The sequence below is a fragment of the Pteropus medius genome, unplaced genomic scaffold, assembly GCF_902729225.1.
Source record: "Pteropus medius unplaced genomic scaffold, Ma_sr-lr_union100, whole genome shotgun sequence".
NCBI lineage: Eukaryota > Metazoa > Chordata > Mammalia > Chiroptera > Pteropodidae > Pteropus > Pteropus medius.
Genome location: NW_024350925.1, coordinates 55,367 through 79,280, shown reverse-complemented (window position 1 = coordinate 79,280; position 23,914 = coordinate 55,367). Strand labels below are relative to the sequence as shown.

At 37.4% G+C, this 23,914-nt stretch overlaps 1 protein-coding gene across 1 annotated transcript in view; it reads right to left on the bottom strand.

Moving 5' to 3' along the window:
- Window positions 1-23,914, bottom strand: part of PHKA1 (phosphorylase kinase regulatory subunit alpha 1) — an 84,895-nt gene that overhangs the window by 6,381 nt on the left and 54,600 nt on the right. The window contains 10 exon segments of the mRNA XM_039841732.1: window positions 9,870-9,985; window positions 10,881-10,982; window positions 12,684-12,813; window positions 12,946-13,024; window positions 14,382-14,461; window positions 14,888-15,044; window positions 21,044-21,158; window positions 21,161-21,182; window positions 21,555-21,646; window positions 23,073-23,285. Of these exon segments, the coding sequence (XP_039697666.1) occupies window positions 9,870-9,985; window positions 10,881-10,982; window positions 12,684-12,813; window positions 12,946-13,024; window positions 14,382-14,461; window positions 14,888-15,044; window positions 21,044-21,158; window positions 21,161-21,182; window positions 21,555-21,646; window positions 23,073-23,285 (1,106 nt within the window).

Here is a 23,914-nt window from a genome sequence, read left to right as displayed (position 1 = left end):
ACGCTCAACAAAACAGGAACAAATGGGAACCTCTTCAATCTAATAAAGGGCATCTACAAAACACCCACAGCTGACATGATAAATAGTGAGAAATTGACCATTTTTTTCTCCTAGGATCAAAACAAGACAAACATGTTCACTCTTGCTACTTCTATCCAGCATTGTAGTAGAGGTGCTAGCAAAGGCTATTGATCAGTAAAAGAAGTAAAAGTCACCCAGAGTGGAAAGGAAGAAGTAAAACTATCTCTATTTGTAGATGACATAATCCTTTATATAAGAAAAATCACAGAAGAACAATTAGGACTAATGAGTTCAGTAAAGTTTCGTGATATAAGATCAATATACAAAAATCAATTATATTTCTAAACAGTAGCACTCATACATCTGAAAATAAGACAAAATTTCCATTTAAAATAGTATCAAAAAGAATAAAATACTTAGGAATAAATTTAACGAAAGAAGTGTAGAACATATACCCTGAAAATTACACAGTATGGTAAAAAAAAAATAAGAACTAAATAAATAGAAACAATCCTATGTCCATGAATCAGAAGGCTTAACACTGTTAAGATGGCAGTACTCTCAAAACTGATCAACAGATTCAACACAATCTTCATCAAAATCCCAACTGGCTTCTTTGCAGAAACTGACAAGCTTACCCTAACATTGGTATGGCGATTCAAGGGACCCATGGTAGTTAATACAATCTTAAAAAAAGAAGACCAAAGTTGAAGGACTTCCAATTTCCAATTTCCAAGCTACAAAAATCAATCAACATTGTGTCATACAGGCATAGGCTAGGTATGTATAGCATTGGAATGGAATTGGGAGTTAAGAAATAAAGCATTATATTTTCATCAATTAATGCTCAACAAGGGTGCCAAGAAAATTAAATGGGGTAAACATAGTTTTTTAAGGAAATGGTGCTAGCAAAAGTGGATATTCATATGCAAAAGAATGAAATTGGACCCCTCACCTCACACCATACACAAAAATTAAGCCTAAATGGGTTATTGTGCAGAAGAGTTAACACAGCAAACCTGAAGTGCGTGCTTACATGAGGGCCCTTGGCTGGCATTTGGAAACCTAGACTTTGGGAGCGTTCCCACCATTTCCAGGATGGAAAACTGGCTCACTGAGCCTAGACTATTTGTGCAAACGCTGTCGTTTATGCTGAACACTTGTCTTCCCACTGGGGGGTCTGGAGTCTTACTAATTTGCCACAGTGAGAACGTTTATATAAAGCAGCCCCCAATAAAAATCCTGGGTGCTGAGTCTTTAATGAGCTTCGCTGGTTGGCAATATTGCATACATGTTGTCACAACACATTTGTAGGGCGAATTAAGCACATCCTCTGTGACTCTACTGGGACAGTACTACGGAAGCTGGCACCTGCATCCCCTGGACTTTGTCCCATTCACCCTTTCCCTTGGCTCATTTTGCTTCGGATCCTTTTGCTGTAATTACTCATAGCTACATGACTATATGCTGAGTCCTGTGAGTCCTCCTAGTGAATTATCAAACCTGGGGATGGTCTTGGGGACACCAAACATAATCACGGACCTAACTTGAAGAGCTAAAACTATAAAATTCTTAAAACAAAAACTAGGAATAAATCTTTATGACCTTGGTTTGGCAAAGCCTTCTTAGATATGACACTAAAAGAAAAAATTAGCAGGAAAAAGTTTAAGGAATTCATCGCCAACAAGCCAGCATTATAAGAAATGTTAAAGGGTCTTCTGTAAAAAGATAAAAAGAGAAGGGGTAAAAAAGAAAATAGAAATAACAAATACAAATAATAAAATGGCAGTAACTATGTACCTATCAGTAATCACTTTAAATGTAAATGGATTAAATGCTCCAATCAAAAAACATAGGGTACTCGGAAGCTAAGTAGGGTCGGGCCTGGTTAGTTCTTGGATGAGAGACCACCTAGGAAGACCAGGTGCTGTAGGCATAAAAAATAAGGGATTGTAAACTGACAAGGTCCTTGCAATCTGTGAGGTCAACCAAGGGTTGCCTCGCCTAAAAATAAATAATTAATTAATTTAAAATATTTGAAAAAAAAGACATAGGGTAACTGAATAGATAAGAAAACAAGACCCATGCATATGCTGTCTACAAGAGACCCACTTCCGATCAAACGACACTCACAGACTGCAAGGAAAGGGATGGAAAAAGATATTTCATGCAAACAGAAATAAAATAAATGCCGGGGTAGCAATACTTATATCAGATAAAATAGACTTTAAAACAAAGGCTATAATAACAGACAAAAAAGGGCATTACATAATGAAAAAGGGATCAATAAATCAAGAGGACATAACCCTAGTAAACATACACATACCCTACATAGGAGCACCTACATACATAAAGCAATTATTGACTGACATAAAAGGAGAGATCAATAGTAATACACTCATAGTAGGAGACTTTAAGACCCCATTGACACCAACGGACAGATCTTCCAGGCAAAGAATCAATAAGGAAACAATGGGCCTAAAAGACACACTAGAACAGATGGATTTAATAGATATTTTTAGAGCATTTTACCAAAGCAGTAAAATATACATTCTTCTCAAATGCACATGGAACATTTTCAAGGACAGACCACATATTAGCACACAAATCAAGTATCAATAGATTTAAGAAGACTGAAATCATATCAACTGTCTTCTCTGATCACAATGGTATGAAACTAGAAATCAACTACAAGAAAAAACCTGGAAAATACACAAACACACAGAGGCTAAATAACATGCCACTAAACAATGAATGAGTTATTAATGAGATCAAGGAAGAAATCAAAAGATGCCTAGAGACAAATGAAAATGAAGACACAACAACTCAAAATTTATGGGACACAGCGAAAGCAGTCCTAAGAGAGAAATTCATAGCAATACAGGCCTACCTCGAGAAACAAGAAAAGCTCAAATAAACAACCTAACATTACAATTAAAAGAACTAGAAAAAGAACAGCAAACAAAGCCCAAAGTGAACAGAAGGAAGGGAATAATAAAGATCAGAGCGGAAATAACTGAAACAGAGTCTAGAAAAACAATACAAAAGGTTAATGAAACCCAGAGCTCGTTCTTTGATAGGATAAACAAAATTGACAGACCCTCAGTCAGACTCATCAAGGAAAAAAGACAGAGGACTCAAATAAATAAAATCAGAAATGAAAGAGGAGAAATAACTATAGACTCCACAGAAACACAAAGGATCATAAGAAAATACTACGAGCAATTATACGCCAACAAATCGGAGAGTCTGGAAGAAATGGACACATTCCTAGAAACATATAGTCTCCCAAGACTGAGTCTAGAAGAAACAGAAATCTGAACCGACCAATTACCACCAATGAAGTAGAATCAGTAATCAAAAACCTTCCAAAAAGCAAAAGTCCTGGACCAGATGGCGTCATAGGCGAATTTTATCAAACCTGCAAAGAATTATCACCTATTCTTCTCAAACTATTCCCAAAAATTCAAGAAGAGGGAAGGCTCCCTAACTCCTTTTGAGGCCACCATTACCCTGATTCCAACCAGGCAAAGACATTACAAAAAAAGAATACTAGAGGCCAATATCTTTTATGAACATTGATGCAAAGATCCTCAACAAAACATTAGCAAACTGAATTCAGCAATACATTAAAAATATCATACACCACAATCAAGTTGGATTTATTCCTGGGATGCAAGGTTGGTTCAATATCTGCAAATCAATTAATGAGATACACCACAGTAACATATCGAAAGATAAAAACCATATAATCACATCAATAGATGCAGAAAAAGTGCTCGACAAAATCTAGCATCCATTTATGATAAAAACTCTCAGCAAAGTGGGAATAGAGGGAACATACCTCAACATATTGAAGGCCAAATATGACAAACCTACAGCCAACATCAAACTCGATGGGGAAAGGCTAAAAGCATTTTCCTTAAGATCAGGAACAGGACAAGGATGCCCACTTACACTACTCCTCTTCAACATTGCGTTGGAAGTCTTAGCCACAGCAACAAGACAAGAAAGAGAAATAAAAGGCATCTGAATTGGAAAGGAAGTAAAACTCTCATTATTTGCCTATGACATGATACTATATATAGAACCCTGAAGATTCCACCAAAAAAACTGTTAGAACTGATCAATGAATTCAGTAAAGTAGCAGGTTACAAAATAAACATTCAGAAGTCAGTGGCATTTTTATACACCAATGATAAACTTTCAGAAAGAGAAATTAAGAAAACAATCCCATTTACAATTGCATTGAAAACTATAAAATATCTGGGAATCAAATTAACCAAGAAAGTAGAAGACCTGTTTTCAGAAAATTATGTCATTGGAAAAGAAATTGACGATGATACAAATAAATGGAAGCATATACCATGCTCAGGTAGGAAGAATCAACATTGATAAAATGTCCATATTACACAAAGCAATCTATAGATTCTATGCAATCTCTATCAAAATACCGATGGTATTTTTCAGAAAGCTAGAACAAATAATCCTAAAATTTATATGGAGCCATAAAAGACCCCAAATAGCCACGAGAATCTTAAGAAAGAACAACAAAGTTGGAGGTATCACACTACCTGATATCAAACTGTACTATAAGGCTACAACAATCAAAACAGCATGGTACTGGCATAAAAACAGATACATTGATCAATGCAACAGAATAGAGAGCCCAGAAATAAATCCATGCCTATACCCTCATTTAATATATGACAAAGGAAGTAAGAATATACAATGGGGTAAAGACAGTGTCTTCAATAAATGGTACTGGGGAAATTGGACAGATACATGTAAAAAAAGCAGCTGGACCACCTTCTTACCTCGTATATAAGAATAGACTCAAGATGGATTAAACACTTAAATGTAAGACCCAAAACCATAAAACTTCTAGAAGAAAACATAGGCAGTAATCTCTGATACTGCTACTAGTAATTTATTTTCAGACATGTCTCCTCGGGCAAGGGAAACAAAAGAAAAAAACAAATGAGACTAAATCAAACTAAAAAGTTTTTGTACAGCAAAGGAAACCATCCACAAAACAAGAAAACAACCAATTGTTTGGGAGAAGATATTCGCTAATGATACATCTGATAAAGAGGTTAATATCCAAAATATATAAAGAACTTATTCAACTCAACGACAAAAAAAATAACAATCCAATTAAAAAATGGGCAGAAGACCTGAACAGATACTTCTCTAAAGAGGAAATACAGATGGCCAATAGACATACGAAAAGATGCTCAAGGTCGCTAACTATCAGAAAAATGCAAATTAAAACCACAATGAGGTATCACCTCACGCCTGTCAGAATGACTATCATCAATAAATCAAAAAACAAATGTTGGCGAGGATGCAGAGAAAAGGGAACCCTTACACTGTTGGTGGGATTGCAAATGGGTACAGCTGCTACAGAAAACAGTCTGGAGGTTTCTCAAAAAATTAAAAATGGATCTACCTTTTGACCCAGCAATTGCACTTCTGGGTATTTATCCAAAGAAAACCAAAACAATAATTCATAAACATTTATGCACTCCAATATTCATGGCAGCACAATTTACAATAGCCAAGATATAGAAGGAACCTAAGTGCCCATCAACAGACAATTGGATGAAGAAGATATGGTTTATATATACAGTGGAATATTACTCAGCCAGTAAAAAAATGAAATCCTACCATTTGCAATGACATGGATGGACCTAGAGGGTATTATGCTGACTGAAATAAGACAGAGAAAGATAAATACCATATGATTTCACTTATATGCGGAATCTAAGGAACGAAAAGAAGAAACTAATCCAAAACAGACTCACGAATATAGTGGAAAATTTGGTGACAGACAGAGGGCAAGGGGGTGTGAGCCTGGGAGAATGGGGTGAAGGGTTAAAGAAGTACAAGTTAGTAGTTGATGGATGGTCAAGGGGATAGGGAGCACGGCACAGGGAAGGCAGTCAGTAGTAAGGTAATGGCTAGGTGGAGGGCTGAGGAAGGGAGGGAGCAACTGAGGGGATCATTTTATGAACTATATAGATGTCTAACCAATGTACTGTATACTTGAAACTAATTTAAATCGATAAATTTAAATAAGAAGAAGAATAAAAATAAAAATAAAGAAAAAAAAGAAAAAATTAAGTAAACTAGACCATCAAAATGAAACACTTCTGTTCTTCGAATGACACTATCAAGAGAGTCATTCTGTAGTTGATGTCCTCTAGAGGGAAAAAAAGAGAAGAAAGTGAAAAGACGACCCACTGAATGGAAGAAAATATTTGCCAATCACATATGTGATAAGGGATTTGTACCCAGAATGCACAAAGAATTTTACAACTCAAAACCAAAAAGACAAATAATGCAATTAACAAATGGGCAAAGGATCTGAATGGACATTTCTGCAAAGAAGATAAGAAAATAGCCAATAGGCACAGGAACAGATGCCCAATATCATAAACCATCACGGAAATGCAAATCAAAACCACGAGCTACCACTTCACACTCACTAAAATGGCTAGAATCACAGACAGACAAGAAGAAGAGTTGGTGAGGATAGGAAGAAACTGGAACCCTCTTTACATAGGTGGTGGGAATGTAAAATGGTGCAGCTTCCTTGGAAAACACTTTGGCAGTTCCTCAAAATGCTAAACATAGTTACCAAATGACCCAGCACGTCCACTCCTAGATATGCATCCAAGAGGAATGAAACATGTTCACACAGAAACTTGTACATGAAGGTACATAGCAGCATTACTCATAACAGCCGCAAAACAGAAACTGATGAATGGATAAAATGTGGTGTGTATCGATGCAGGATATTATTCATCAACACATAGAAACGAAGTCCTGACACGTGCTACGACATAATGAACTATGAAAAACTTATAAGGATGAAAGACATTGGAGAAAGTGGTTCATTGATAGTTTAGATTCCGAAATAAACATAAAACAGAAATAAGATAATAGAAATATTTTCTGAGACAATAACGTCTCACGTTTTAATTCGGTCCAAATGCCTGTATCACCAACTGCTGCTAAGTAAAAGAAAAGTGCCCCCCAGATGTTTCTATGGGCCAATAACGTGCTAAGGAGATGAAATGCAGTTTGCCTTATCTTCATTTTCTTTGTCTCTATCATCAAGATCCCAGGTTGCTGATAGTGGGGTCAACCTGCAAAGGGTATTCAGACTATTTTTCAAAACCAAATATCGATAGTTGGAGTTTTTAGATGAACTTCTCTGTGCCTCTATCCTCCTCCATTACTGTGGACACGACAGAGCTTACTAAACTAATTTATGACAGGGTATCTGGTTAAGGTCAACAGAAATACTAATACTGTTTCCAATAGCTTTCCATTTTTTGTTTGGTTGTCATCTGGCCCTAACCTCTCCAGCCTACGAGGTTGGAAATCATAAGCCATTATGAACCTTTCATTTAAATCAAGGAAATTTAATCAGAGATCTGCTGAAACGGTAAGCTTCATGATGGCAAAGGCCACATCCGTTTTGTTCAGTACTGTATTTCCAGTGCCTAGAACAACACTGGCACTCACTTAATATTTAGCAAATGAATTCATAATCAGAAGAATAGCTAACGCAGTAGTTTTCAAACTTAAAAGTGCATTGGAATTGCCTAGAAAGCTTGTTAAAACACAGACTGCTGGGCCTCCCCCCCATCTTTCTGATTCAGTAGGCCTAGGGTAGGGACCAAGATTTTACATTTCTCAGAAGTTCCCAGGGGATTCTGATGCTGTCTACTACAGTGCTTGGTGCACAGTAGGAATGTAATTTATGATATTAGTTGAAGCATAAATGAATAAATGGATACTTAACAAATACTTATTAAATTGCATTTTGTTTTCTAAAATGAAAAAGAGGCTGGAATTAAACCCCGTTTCTCGCCTTTTTTCGGAAAGAAGTGGAAAGATTTCACTCTCATACATGAAGTTGATTTATATTTATTTGACTGAATTCATTTTATTTTTCTTTTCACTTGATCAGTATATGTCATGATTTATGTAAAAGTGTATTCAAAGCACTTGTGAATGGTATCTAATACAAGATAACAGCAGTTACCAGAAAAGTCGGTGACATCAGATCTATACCCAGGGTATGGCCACCATTGGACTATGAAAAAAAATTGAGAAAAATACAGTTTTAAAACACATGAGGCAAGTCAAACATTATTTCTGTTTTTACGTTATTAGTAGGGTAAAATTACAGACTATTCAAGTAACTAGCTAGCATGCTGTCATTAAAAAAGCTGATGAAATAAAGTCATGGTAAAGGGGAAAAGAAATAAAACTACCTTAAAAATATTTTTCCATAATCAGAAAAGAGGGCATTGGTGAGTGGTAGAGAAAAAGGCTTAAAATAATACAAAATACCACACAGGCAGGTAAGGATGGAAATCAATATTTAGAAATAAGAAAGTAATAAAACTTTAGGGCTTTCAGTTGTCTATAGTCCTAATGATTCTGGCTTTCTTGAAGTCCTACAGGTAGTAAATATGTAAAAAAGAATTAAATGATATAGCTGGGTAGGTCAAGTCCTGAATATCCTATTAATCTGACCAACAACATGAACTTCAAGTTCTACATATACGATGAATTTGTAAGTGATACAGTGTGACTACAAACAACTATAAAATGTTTAGCCAATCACTTTCAATCAAAACAAGAACTGTTTACCAACAATGCAAGTCAATTTAACGCTTCAGGATGAAATGTAGTTTTTACTTTTCAGATAGGAAAATGTTTGGATTATCCAAATTATGTGGGGAAAAATCCTGTAAAGTGAACATTTTTCTATCACAAGGCCCATTCTTATTCCATTGCGTAATATACATGTGAAAGGATATCTGATAAGTTACTTCAAGTTAAACTTCAAGCATTGGCTCATTCTTTTCCTAAATGGTTTCTGACTCCTAAAATATGTTTGCTCCTCCTCTTCTGGATGTGCTGTCATAGTGCAAGCTAGCATACATCTATTTTGAAAGCCAGGAGTACTTTTAAGCATTTCATAAAAAGTGCTACTAGGGGAGACCAAATTAGTGCCTTCACAACTTGGACTTCAAAAATCACATGATTTCCCAGAGTTGTGAAAGAAGCTTTGGAAGTTTGTGTTAATTATTTCTTTGTATAACGCAGTAACTCATCTATTCTCATTTGCAGGAAAAAAATGAGTAAGAGACTACGATATGATATTTGTTGACTGCCACCAACTCTCAGACCAATTTAAATGAGTTTCGTGTATTGTTGTATCCATAACACCTTTCGCATACCTCCATCAAGACAGACAATGATAATCTGATTCCAGGACAATACCTGAAAACAGATCTTAACAAAGGCCCTCACATAATCTGGTTCTCTCTCTGTTATCTGTTCTTACAGGTAAGAAATCTAACTGTAGTTTCATAAAGAAAATTAATCCCCAAATGACATGTTGTTAATCCTAACAAGAGGAGCTCTGGGTTTTAACCTCTTGCTATCAGAAACAAATTACTTTTCTCCTAAAATTAACAAAACAGTTTGGTCCAGAAAAATTAAAGCTATCTACAAAATAACTGCTATAAAGGAGAATCAAACAAGCCACCCTGTGGCTTGTCATCTTATTTGTCAAAAGGCCATGAGCTCATGCATGTTAGGTAGAATTGAAGGCAGGTTAATCCATGTTAAAAGATCCTTAGTTGTTTCACCTGACTCTCAGCTGAGACAGATAGTCTACGAAATTCCACCTGAAAAATATATGGCTCAAATTAAACTCAGAATATAAAAGAGAATACATAAGCCCAACAAAGTCTGATTGCAAAAGAATGTTATTAAACATGACAATATCTGAGCTAACCTCCCAAGTAGTGTCTTACCTGCTTTATCTCACTTTTTAATTGCATGATCCCAGCTCGTTCGGTTTTGGTTGCTCCGACAGCACCAACCTCGTGAATAGAAATAGCAGGACTGACATTTGAATCCGTGGGACGCACTATAGAGCACGACAGGTTAAAGACAGAGAGGATAATCAGGGTCACTTTTTTTTTCTCCACCACATTTAAAAGACTTGGATGTCTGTCCTCCTTTTACATTAATAACAATAACAATAAAACAATTATAACCTTGCTACTCGAAGGGTGGTCCATGGACCAGCAGCATCAGCATCACCTAGGGGCTTGTTAGTAGCATCTTAGGCCCCACTCTAGACTTACTGCATGAAAATCTATATTTTAGTAAGATCCCCAGGTGTACAGAAAGGCTTGAGGAACACTGCTTTATAACTTTCTTTACCACTCTAAGGTCCTGTATACATCTATCTGATATTATATATTCATTTATTCTTAAAGTTGAGCATGAAGACTACCCTTTTCATTTGTGCTGATGTTTTAGATACTTGATACCAAATACCACTGCCAGACCATCAAGCACAGGTGGAGGATTAATTTGGGATGTATCTGAATTTAAAGGTGAAAGAATGCATCAGATACACTGTTGCGGGGCTACACACGTGTGCATGCATACACACACCACCGTAAGTATTAACTGAATTATTGCCAACGGGAATACAAGAAAGTTTCAGATGATATAGATCGTTTGTTGTCCTAAAGTAGAGACTTAAGGGAATAATTTAAGGAAATGGATAAAACTGTTAAAAACATGAGAGTAATCCACTTGGTTGATATTGCCATCTAAAGGGAAAAAAAGAGAGACAAACAGGGGTCTCCGAATCTTGTTCCAGATGATGCCTTTGCTTTTAGCTGGTGCATATATTGGGGTTCTATATACGTGGGGGGAAGAGGTCCCTTTGATAAAAGAAAAACATCTGAAAATCAACAAGATGCTTAAAACAAACACTCTGCAACGGAAATGCAGATATTCAGCCTTACCACTCCGTTCCACTCCAAATTCCTTGCCACTGAGGATGTGGTGCAGCAGGTTCTTCATGGCAGAAGGACTGAGGTTCATCAGGCCATCTGTGGCTTCCTCAGCTAGTCAGCAGAGATGTTAGGACAGAGACATTTCTAATTGGCTTGCCGTCCCCACCCCTTTTTTCTCTATTTCTTTCCTGCTTAGAATTTTGAACTCACTCGATTAGAAGAACAGAATTACAAAATAAATTTCTAGTACCATACTGCCTAGGTATTAAGACTGCAATAGATTCTTAATAACTTAAAGACTGACTACACAATATTTATGGATTAACCAGGTTCTTGGTTTCTTCTTCACCCCCCTCCACATGGTACTCAAAACTTTTCAGTCTGGAAACAGAGACTTAAGAGAGAATAAATGTGAATTTATAAAATTGTGAAGGATATTCAAAAGATAACTTGAGTTTGACCATCAACATCAGACACTTAATAAGAGTTTACTGCATGTAGGTAATGATTTTAAGCAATGTTAGTACAAACAGGTATGACATAGTACTTGACCTTGAGAGGCTGACCGATTATTTGGGAGAGATTGGAGATGTCAACAAGATAAACATCAATAAAGCACGGCTACACTAAGTGCCAAGTGAGGGGCTGATAGACTGAATGGGGAGGACTGTTGAAGTAGGAGGTACAGGCCAGACTGTCCAGGGTCTTAAATCTCAGAGCCAGGGACCCTAACTTCATCCCATAAGAAATAAATAGCCATGCTTTTGATGACTCCACAGGAAAAAAAGATCCGTAACAGGTAATTAAGGAAAAGTGCAGAAGGTTTGGGGGCTCATCCTTCGTTGAGGTTTATTATTGAATAACCAGAACGTCATTTGGAACCAGGTAGACTTGGACTCAATTTTCAGTATTTACTAGCTATGTAACTTTGGGCAAGTCATTTGACCTCTCTGACTGTTTCCTTATGGTAAAAGTGGGACAAAAATACCTTCTCCAGAGGGTTATTGTAAGAATTAAGAGAGGTAATGTGTGTAAATATAAAGCAAAAAGCAGTATCTGCCATATGGTATGTATAAAATAATCATTAACTCTCTTCCTTTAAAGTGTTATTTAAATATAAATTAGCTAATATCATTTAGGTTAGACTTGAAACAATAAATTTAGGTACTTGTTAACAACTCAATTAAAAACCTTTTAGGGAAATGTAACTGATAAAAAAAAACAGCTAAAACTGAATTTTGCAGCCGTGACTGTTTTTGTATGCAATTCTTATCTCTATTATTTTGCCATTGTTGTTGAAATGAAATAAATACTGATGTAAACAGTCATGCCTGCCTTCACACTTTACAGCTTCAAAGACAGTCATGTCAGATAAAAAGTAATGAGAATACTGCCTTCCTTGATTTAATCCTAAGGTTGAGTAGACAGAATAATGGCACAGCAATAATTGAACTGACATGGTGACTCAGTGTGGGGTCCACAAGCTGCACAGACTGAATTGGAATGGAACCCAGTCTTTCACATTCAAGCCTGCTGTGCACTCCAGGTCACACCAGGAGTCCGGAGGAATGCATTAATTGAGAGTGCAGAGCCCTCAAGTGGTGAACTCTTGGAGTTGCAGGACGAATTAAATTTGTCATGATATCAGTCCCTTTACTTGTACAGAGATTGATTAATCCGGGAACATGATTGATATATGCAACTCCCGAGGTACTGATAAAAATGTTTTAGCTTTCTTTCCCTCCTGATCCAAAACTCAATAGACTTACATTAAAAGTGAATTCTGCCTAAAAGAGTTCCTAAATTGAATACCTGAGCATCGAAGGGAGTGGGCCAGTTCCGTCGCCATAACTTGTATGATCAGCCCAATCCGAAGTCGAAACATTTCAGCAAAGAGGCCAGGTTGAGTTCGCATATACATGGCTAGATAGACCAGTATTTCCTGCGCATGGAATAAGTATAGACGAAAATTATGGCCCAGGTCTCAAAAGGCCTACAATGTCGTCAATTGCCAGGTCAATTGAAAAAACTTTCAAATATCAACCACCGGATTAGGTTTTCTAATGCTGCTCACCTGTGTAAGGATTGAAATGTTCATGTCCCCTTCACTGGCTTCATCTATCAGCTTAGTGAGCGCTTCATAGGGCAGAGGTCTGAGGAAGAACAGTGAGGAAAGTCAAAGTTCTGTAACTAAATAAACCTCAATATATTGAGAAAATGAAAGAGCTCCTCTCAAACCCAAGTCAACATCTCATCATTTCTGGGAGTGGTTCTGGGACTGGTTCTTCCAGTCCTCAAAGCTCTTCGTGTCCCCAAACCACTCCGGCCCATATCAACTCAAGAGAGCTCTACACTCTCCTGTGTAAACCTGGCTTGCCTTTCTCTTCAACATTCCATATAAAACTCACTGTACCCTGTCCTTACAGACTAGTTACTGCTTAACACTTGACAAGTAACTATTATGGCTAGAAAGTAATAAAGTAAATTTAAGGTGAGCCTTTTGGAAGCTATTTTATTACTTTACAATCCCCTCATTTCACTGCACTGCAGATACTGCGTTTTCATCAACATGAGAGCAAGACCGTCCACCAGCAAAAAGATTATGACTCACTGAATGCGCAGATGCTGGTTAGCATTTTTATCTATAAGGTGTTTTTAATTAAGGTATGTGCATTGTTTTTATGGACGTAATGGTATTGCACACTTAACAGACTACAGTATAGTGTAAAGGTAACTTTTATATGCCCTGGGAAACCAAAAAAATCTGCATGACTCACTTTACTCTGAGATTTGCTTTATTGTGGTAGACTGGAACTGAAGCCACAATACCTCCGAGGTATGCCTATAGTCACAAAATTGATCTGATTTGTGATAAAAGGTTCTGTTTGCCAGGAGCAAGGTATTATGGGCTGAACGGTATCCCCTCAAAGTTCCTATGTCGAAATCCTAACCCCTAGTACTTCAGAGTGTGACCTTATTTAGAGATCGGGTCTTTACAGAGGTGATTAAGATAAAGTGAGGTCATAGGGTAGGCTCTAAACAAAGCCACTGGACTGCTGTCTTTACATAAATGAGAAATCTGGACACAGAAAGACACACACACACAGAGAAGAAATGTGAAGAGATATAGGGAGAAAACAGCCATCTATAAGCCAAGGAGAGAGGCCTTGGAACAAAGTCCAAAGAATAGCTGATTTTTTTTGCATGTGCTAATTCCAACTGCACTGTTTTCATTTTGTTTTGTTTTGAATGGGAGGTTCTGGAAAACCAGGAAGAGAAAAAAAATGCAACCAAACCAAACCAAAAACAAACAAAACAAAACATTTGAGTATTACTCCTTATGCGTTTCCTCTTACATTTACTGTGCCCTGTCATCATCGACATTTTCACGTCGAGTGTCTCTGACAGAAGATCGCACATGTGATTAGGGCAAGAGAGTGGGGGACAGTTCACACAGCTCTTTAAAGGCTAAGAGAAGCTTGATCAAAGCCAGTAAAAAAGCACACTCACGCTGAGATGGTCTTCTCTCGAGGTTCCGGAGGGAGCCCCACCGTCAAATGTTTCTGGTGGGAGAGGAGGTCTGTGCAGGCCTGAGGAGACAGACGGCATCGATTTCTATGAAAATTGCTCTTTTCTGCCTAGAAATTTCTGCTCCCCTTTAATTTAATCCCACACCAAGCTCTCTTTGTCAGGAAATACCATGAAGATCGGAAGAGGGATTTCTAGAAGGAACGATGAGGTGGTTTTATCTCCTAAGAGGTAGGAACTTTTACCCTAGTGTAAATTCATTCTTAAATTCTTATAGTTTATAACACCTCTAAAATCTACAGTTTATATGCTTCACTATTTTATGTCGGACATTCGAAATGCTAGCTGAATATCAGAAACTTTATGTGGGAAAGACAACATCTCAAATGATTAGAAGATGTGGTTGCTTTAGAAAACGATATGGAAACAAATTTTTAAAAAGTACTTGCATTTGCATTTGGTGTGAATTTAAGAAGAATTTATAGTACCTCATCGAGTGCTTCCACTTTCTTCCTTAGGATCCCTGAGATGTATCGGATCAGGCCCCAGTGACGGATTTCTCCAGCTTTGCCATATAGTTCAGTCAGCAGCTCTCTGACCGTCACGCTCCGTTCATCATGCAATCCAGTGTCCCAGTCAGGTCCTCTGCAATATTAAAGACAGGCCTACGTGAACTATAAGAAAAGATGCCAGTGACAACTTTCGGTTTCAGTGTTATAATGGATGTGCCTGTTTTTGATAGGTCTCTCTCAATATGAAATGAATTTTAGTTACTAAGAATCCTTGTAAAGCTATGATTAGTACTCAGCCCTGGGAGCCAAGTACCTAGACAAGAACAAGTCTTAGTTTCATCTGTGTTCTGACACAATACATTTTGTTTTTTACTCTCTTCGTGGGCTTAAACAGTGCTGAAAATAAAGTCAAAAATTTAGTTTAATTACTGAAAGTTCACAAAGTAGCCACTTACGGAACTAATGAAGAAGGATGGGTGCTTATTTTTAAAGGATGCATATATATTATTGTTGTAAATTACTGTAACAAGTCAGCTGTGAAGTACCACGAAACATGTAAAGCTCTATGAAATTGGGAGTTTAATATATACGGAAGGTAGATTACTTATTAAATGGTAGATTACTTATTAAATGATATTAAGACAATCAAATAACCATTGGGGGAAAAAGGTTGGATCCATGACAGAATTCCCAACGTATCAAAGATTTAAATGTAAAAGTACCTAAAAAAATATGGGAGAGCTACTTTTTAACTCTGGAGGCAAGAGGAACATTTAACGAGGAACCATACATCAGAATCCATAAAAGACTGATACATTTCTCTACGTAAAAATAAAATTCTTATTGCAAAAAGCACTGTAAGCAAAGTCACAGAAAAATATTAGTAACGGAAAAGTATTTGCAATTCATAGGCTAATTTCCCTAATATATAAAGAACGTCAACAAATAGATAAAAAACAACAAAAGAAAACACTACATCAAGATTACAGTTTTTTAATCTCTTATGCTGTCAAAGATCCCAAAGTTTGATAACACTTCAATGAACACAGGCGCTCTCAACATGTTGCCACGGAAGAGTGAAAACTGGGACACTCCCTGTGGAGGGCTATTTGGAAATATATATTAATAATACCTACATTCTTTTTATCTAGCGATTCCACTTCTGGTCTAGCTATAGGATAAATTCCACACCTGAGCAACGATGTCCCCTATGAGGTTATTCACTGAAGCACTGCCTGTGATGGGCAATGACTGAAAACAAGCCAAATGGTCATCGGCAGGAGACTGGTCAAGCAGATGATGGCGTATGCCAACAACGGAATGCTATGCAAGTATTCGCAAAAAAGACCGTGGATTTAGAGTATAGCAGAGTGTATGCTTCAAAATGGCTGTAACGTTTCATCTTACATGTTCTTCTTCTAGCGTGACTTCCACAGGCCCCCCATCCAGAGCGGGGATCTGCATTCTGTCCCCTTCAACCCGGGTATGCTTGTGACTACAGTGAAAGCAATGCTACACAATTTCGGAGGCTGGGTCAGAAAAAGCAATGCAGCTTCCACTCGCCCCTCTTGAGACACATACTCTTGGAACCTACACACCATGCTGAGAGGAAGTAGAGACACATGGGAGGTCATTTATTCCCAATGACAGCTAAGAGCACCAGCTGAGGTTCTAGTCAAGAGCCAGTATTAATGCCCAGATATATGAGTGAATAAGCTTCATGAGGACTTTTGCCCCAGACACTGTCAGACCACAAGTGAATGTGAGACCCTTAACAGAGAACTGCCCAGCTGAGCCCAGCCAGGCCCTAAAACTGTGATAATTCAAACAGTTTTTGCTTTTATTATTTTAAGCCAGGGAGTTTTCAGGTGATTTGTTATGCAGTAGGAACACATAGCTGCAATATGGATGTAATGATCTTCAAAATATATAGTTTTAGTGGAAAAAAGGTAAGGTACAGAACAGTACATATAGTATGCTACCATTTGGGTAAACAGGTGTAAAATTATACACACCTATATCTGTATTTACCTACATATGCATAAAATGTTCCTGAGTGGATACACAAAAAACCAACACTACTGATGGCTTGTGAGTCAGGGAACCAGGTAGCTGGGGAACAGAGATGGAAGAAAGATTTTTTAAAACTTTTCATTGAATTCTGTATTTTAAAAAGCCTGACCCATGCTAACGTATTATCTATTCAATATAAGTACATCAAATATTTTAATTTTAATAATTACATCATGTCTTTAATAAATATAGTCTATATATTACATATATTTCTTAAAACACGAAATGAAAAGTGCTATAGGAAGAGTCACCAATGGACTGAAAAGCCAGTGACTGAAAGTCTGAAGAGCACTGGGAGAGGCTGCTGCGTGATTAAATATCTATAAGGAAAGAAAAGACATTATTAACACTTTATATGAAGCAGGGATCCAAGAGGCTTAGATGCCACCTACTGGAAACCAAACGAAAAGCGCCTTCTTTGCAAAAGGCTAAAGACAGACCTTTATGTAATAAATCTTCTTTCTGGAAAAACAGCAGAATACATTTCCATTTATGCCCAGGCGGAGAAACAGTCCATTAAACACAACGAACAACCAAGGTGACAAGGCATCTCAGAAAGAAAGAGAAAAATATCCAGAAAATAAGCTTACAGATATAGAAATACGCAACTTAAATGACAGAATTCAGGATGGTGCTTCTGAAAAAACTCAGTGAGTTCCAAAATGAGTCATATCAACAATTTCAGGAATTGAAAAAACGAGACGAGCAGAGCAAGGAGATTGAGTCCCTCAAAAGGAACCAAATAGAACTTCTGGAGATGAAGAACACACTGCAAGAGTGGAAAAATGAATTAGCACTCTTGGGAAATAGAGTCAACCAAATGGAGGAAAGGATCAGTGATATAGAAGACAGAAATCTAGAAATAAATAGAAGGAAGGAGAGAAACCAAAGAATGAAAAGTAATGAAAGAGAAATTCAAAAACTAGCTGATACAATCAGGAGAGGAAACATAAGAATAATAGGCATTATCGAAGGCGATGAAAAGGAACAGGGATTAGAAACCATTTTCAGAAAAATAGTTGATGACAATTTCCCAAATCTAATGAATGAATGAACTGGAGCTTGGAATTCAAGAAGTCAGCAGAACACTCAATTATCTCGACCCAAAAAGGCCTTCACCAACACATTTTATTAAAATTATCAAAAATCAGTGACAAAGACAGAATTCTCAGGGCAGCCAGGAAAAAGAAGACGGTAACCTATAATGGAAAACCCATTAGATTATTGTCGGACTTCTCAGCACAGACCTTATAAGCCACAAAGGACTGGAATCAAATTTGGAAACTATTAAATAAAAGGAACTACCAGCCAATAATAATGTATCCAGCTATGCTCTCCTTTAGATATGAAGGAGACATAAAGACCTTTCCAGACATACAAAAATTGAGAGAATTCTCCACTACGAGGCCTGCACTACAGGAAATACTGAAAGAGGTCAACTCACCTAAAACAAAATGACAAAAAAAAAAAAATATATATAATTCAGAGTATGGTGACTAAGAGCCAGAAAGAAGTAGAGGAGTATAACTCTTACTAAAAACAGGGCATTATAAGCTTAAATGATAAGAAGAGATTTGCTATAGTAAGGTAGTAATGACCATTCAGCATACATAGGGACAATCTGAGACAACGATGACTGAAAAGGAGAGGATTCAAAGATCCAAATTCGCAAAGGGGAATAAAGGTAAGACATGTGCAGAACAAAATGGACAACTGTGTATATATAACTTTTTCATATTCGTAATGATAACCACATACCAAAGATTCAGATCTGAAGTATATAACATTAAACAAAAAGAACTAGAGGCAAAAACCCACAAAAGCCAACCAAAATAAAGAAAACAGAAACACAAGGACAAGGAAGCAATGGAAACACCGAGCTACCAGAAAGCAAAAGAGAAAATGGTTATAAGAAGACCTCATATTTCAATAATCACCCGAAATGTAAGTGGATTGAACTCACCAATAAAAAGGCCCAGAGTTGCAGAATGGATCAAAAAACAAAACCCAACCATATGCTGCCTCCAGGAAATACATCTCAGCTCCAAAGACAAATATAGACTCAAAGTAATAGAGTGGAAAATGATATTTCAAGCAAATGGCATTCAGAAAAAAGTGGGAACAGAGGTACTAATATCGGATGAAATAGACTTCAAAATAAAAAATGTAAAGAAAGATACTGAGAGACACTTCAAAACCATAAAGGGAATCATGCACAAGAAATAACACTTATTAATATCTATGCTCCCAATCAGGGAGACCCAAAATATGTAAAGCAATTACTAACAGAACTAACGAGAGAAATAGATCAAAACACTATCGTAGTAGGGACCTAACACCCCACTGTCGGATATGGACAGATCATCCAAATAGAAAATCAATAAGGAAATAACATCCTTAAATGACACATGAGACCAACTGGACATAATTGAAATTTACAGAGGCTTCCATCCCCAAACAGCTGCTTATACATTCTTCTCTAGTGCACATGGAACATTCTCAAGAATCGAGCACATACTGGGACACAGAGATAGCCTCAACAAATATCAGAGGGTTGAAATCATACCAAACCTATTCCCTGATCATAATGTTTGAAACTAGAGATCAATAGCAAAAAGAAATCAGGAAGAAACACAAATACATGGAGATTAAACAACATGCTACTGAAGAATAAGTGGGTCAGAGAAGAAATGAAAAGAGAGATCAAGAGATACATAGAAACGAATGATAATGATAGTACAACATATCAAAACTTTTGGGACACGGCAAAAGCAGTCATAGGAGGAAAGTTCTTGTCATTACGAACCTATCTCCAAAAACAAGAATGAGCCCAAATAAACAACCTAATGCTTCATCTTAAAACACTAGAAAAGGAAGAACAAATGAAGCCTAAAGTCAGCAGAAGAAATTATCAAAATTAGAGCAGAAATAAGTGAAAAATTGAAAACAAACAAAAAAATGATAGAAAAAATAAATGCAACAAAGAGCTGGTTCTTTGAGAAGGTCAATAAAATCGACAAATCCCTGGCTAGACTCATGAAAGAAAAAAGAGAAAGGACACAAATAAACAAAATCAGGGATGAAAGAGGGGAAATTACGACAAAAACTGCAGAAATACAAAGACTCATACAAGAAACAATACTATGAAAAGTATATAACATCACGTTTAATAACCTAGAAGAAATGGACCAGTACTTAGAAAAATACAACCTTCCTAGACTGAATCAAGAAGATCTGGAAAATCTAAATAGACCGATCAGCAGTATGGAAATTGAAACAATCATCAAAAACCTACCAAAAAGTAAAAGCCCACGACCAGATGGCTTCACCAGTGAATTCTACCAAAACGGTCTAAGAAGATTTAATACCTATTCTCTTCAAACTCTTCAAAAAAATTGAAAAGGAGGCAATACTTCCCAACTCATTTTATGAGGCCAATACTGCCCTGATGCCAAAACCTGGTAAAGATAACACAAAAAAAGAAAACTACAGACCAATATCTCTCATGAACACGGATGCAAAAATCTTAAATAAGATACTTGTAAACCGAATACAGCAACATATTAAAAAGATTATACACCACAATCAAGTGGGCTTTATCACAGAGGCACAGAGATGGTTCAACATACGCAAATCGATTAATGTGATATACCACATAAACAAAATAAAAAATAAGAATCATATGATCCAATCAATAGATGTAGAAAGTCTCTGACAAGATATAGCACCCATTTATGATCAAAACACTTAACAAATCAGTGTAGAAGGAAAGTACCTTTACATAATAAAGGCCATATATGACAAACCCTAAACACTCAAAAATGCTAGTTTCTTTTTCCTGTAAGCCTCCATTATCTTACTTCTTTTGAATTAAGAATATATTTTATCGGTAGATTTTACCAAACAGTGGAGGCTTTAAGTAGCCATAATAATGATAATAATAGTTACCAACTGCATTCAAATCCAGATCAGTGAGACTCCAAAGCTACGCCATATTTACAATGCTATGTTTCCTCTCTGTATAAACATTTAAGTAGACTGATAATATTTATCACTCACTTCATAGTATACAGCATGTAGAGGATATCAGCTTGCTCCTGAAAGCTGGAGGTCTCCCTCAACTGTGAAACCAGTGCGTTGAAGTCTACCTCCCCAGATTGGTCTCTAGGAAGAGTATTTCTACTCGAACAGAGGGAACCTTTAGTTTGAAAAAGGACAAAAAAAAAAAACCTAAGTCCACAAGTGCTCAACTTAAAAAATGCCCTAGAGTGTTCATCTTTTCATCTCTAAACCTTTTACTTAAGAATTCCCTAACTTTTGATGAAAAGTAAACTGAAAATAATGAAACCATCAAGGAACATAGGATAATAGCAATCTAGTTTTTTTTAAAGCCTGGCTAGAAAAACTTGCCCATTTAAAATGTGAACTGAAAAGGACAAATATCTTTATCGGGGTAGCATTTTGCCTACTGCCAGTTACTAGCAGAAACCATAGTGGCTCGTTCTATTATTTTCCATAAGGATGGCAGTTTTGCAAAAAGCTGATAGAAATACCTCATGTGCAAGTTTACCTGGTCCTCCTGTGGGGGATGAGGTGAGTCAAGTAAGTTGAATGAAGGCCGGGAAGCCTGAAATATCTTTGCAGGAAGATACATGCTAACATCTGCAAAAGGTTGACATTTATGGGAAAAGTTAGATAAGTAGCAGAGTAATAAAAATGCACAGTTGGTTGGTTCTTTATAGAAGTTTATCCTTTCTTGGTGATATCAAAGGAATATGAATAACATAATTTAAAGAATGTTCAATCAATCAATAAACATTTTTTGAATGGAATGTCTAGAATTGTAGCATAGCTGATGTTAATTATAAAAATGTAATCAACACCACAATGGTGCTGTCACTGATGCTTTGATAAACTATCACATGCAACAGAAAGAACTCAGTTCCGTTTTATATTTTCTGGAATGTCCCAGGAGAGTATCTGGCTGCTCACAGCTGGATTTCCTTGAGAATACACACATGGGTGATCCAATGCAGGCAATCAAGACATGTAGTGGCTGGCCAACTTTGAGATATTCCTAAGATTCTTACTTACAGTCCATTGGTGAAATACTTACCACCTCTAAGGAGAGACTCTCGTAATTCTCATCATTTCAGATACAAAAACAGAGATATAGAGCTCAAATAACTGTTCAAGCAAGTAAGTGGCAGAGCTGGAAATTGTTTCCTGATTCATATTCTAGAAGTATAACTTAATAAAGTAGATTTCTTCACATAAACCTTTTGTGAAGGAAGCATACGTGGAGGGTATGTTAAGCTTTCCCATATTCTAAATGTGAAATGGTTCCCCAAGGTCACCTTTAATATGGTTAGTAACGATCAACAAAGTTTTAGACAGCAGAAGCATGCACGTCAATCATTCTTGTTATCTGTAAAATGTTAACATCTAGGTGCTCCAGGTGTGACCAAGGAGCCTCTGTCTCTCCACATGCAGCTACCACAGAGGCACTGAGCACTCTTGGAAAACATGACTACTCCCACCACTACAAATGCTACTGAAGGAGGGTCGTGGTCGTGGGGAGGTGAATGGCAAAGCTGCTGCAGAATGAGGACTGCAGTTGACAAACAGCTCTACGCTGCTGGGACAATCGACTGGAGAAGTTACAGCTGGCCTAAGGGAACCACATGGAGCTTACTTAAGGGAGAATAACTCCTCCTCTGCCAGGCTATCTTGTAATAGTCTATGATGCTTTCTCATTAAATAATTTTTTTTTCTAAAGAAAAACACGCTTTCCACCATTTTGATACTCGGATGTTCATGCTGAATACGCTGCGTGTCTCCTGTCTGTTCTCACTACATGACTGGCTAAACCAGACTACATAGCTCTATCTACAGCAAACTACACCCAACTCATTCATGTTACAAATATGTGCGTATCTAATGTATTCTAAGTACTGTCTGAGGTTCTGGGGATAAAGCAGTGAACAAAAGAAAGACCCTGCTTACACTGTAACAAATGCCCCACCGCCATGCCATGCTGGGCTTGACGTCACCCTGGACCTGACTCCAGCGACTCAGTATTACTCACTCTGTACATGCAGCTCCTTGGCCTTGGTCACCAAGGACATTAAATTGCAGGTTGTTTGCACAGCCGCCTGGAACCGATCTCGCCCTCCCTTCTGTGAGGCAGGGGCTGCTTTAGGTTGGGGAGCAGTGTGTGCCAAAAGGCAATCTAAGTAACGGGCAACTTCATCACCACAGCGAGCTGCGAGGTTAGTGGGGGAGGGGGAGAGAAAACAATGAACAGTTTACTTACTTCACAATCTAACCCACCAAGCAGAATGACAATCCTGGGCCCACCACAGACCACCAGAAGTAGGTTGTTTTACCTCATGAGAAAAAATATCTGATCATTCTATAATCCTGTAGCTTTACCATTCATAAAGTATGGCCAGCTACCAGGAGCCACCTGTTCTTCGACTTCACTGAGATTGTATTAGGATTCCTGAAAGCAGTAGGAGCTTAATATAGAACAGACAGAGCAAGCATTTCATAATCTCTGCATGTGCATGTCATGGTGTTGGTGGTGACGAAGACAGTGGAGTTGCTGCAGAACGCAGCCCTTTGAGTCTCACTCATGAGGACACTTGTGGGGAAAGGCAAAAATCTTCCACTAAACGTTCAACATAGCTGAAAACAGATTCCACACATGGCAGCTACAACTGCTAACGAAAAAACGATCTCCATGGTGCAGGGTCACCTCATTTATTTAGTCACCAAATACTTATTACCCACTACGTACCAGGTGCTGTACCAGGTGCTGAGGTTTCAGTGGTAAAGAAGACAGGTACGGTCCCTATCCTCTTGGGCTCCCCCCCCCAATATATCTTCTATAACATATGTCTGTACATAATGGAATCGAAATTATAC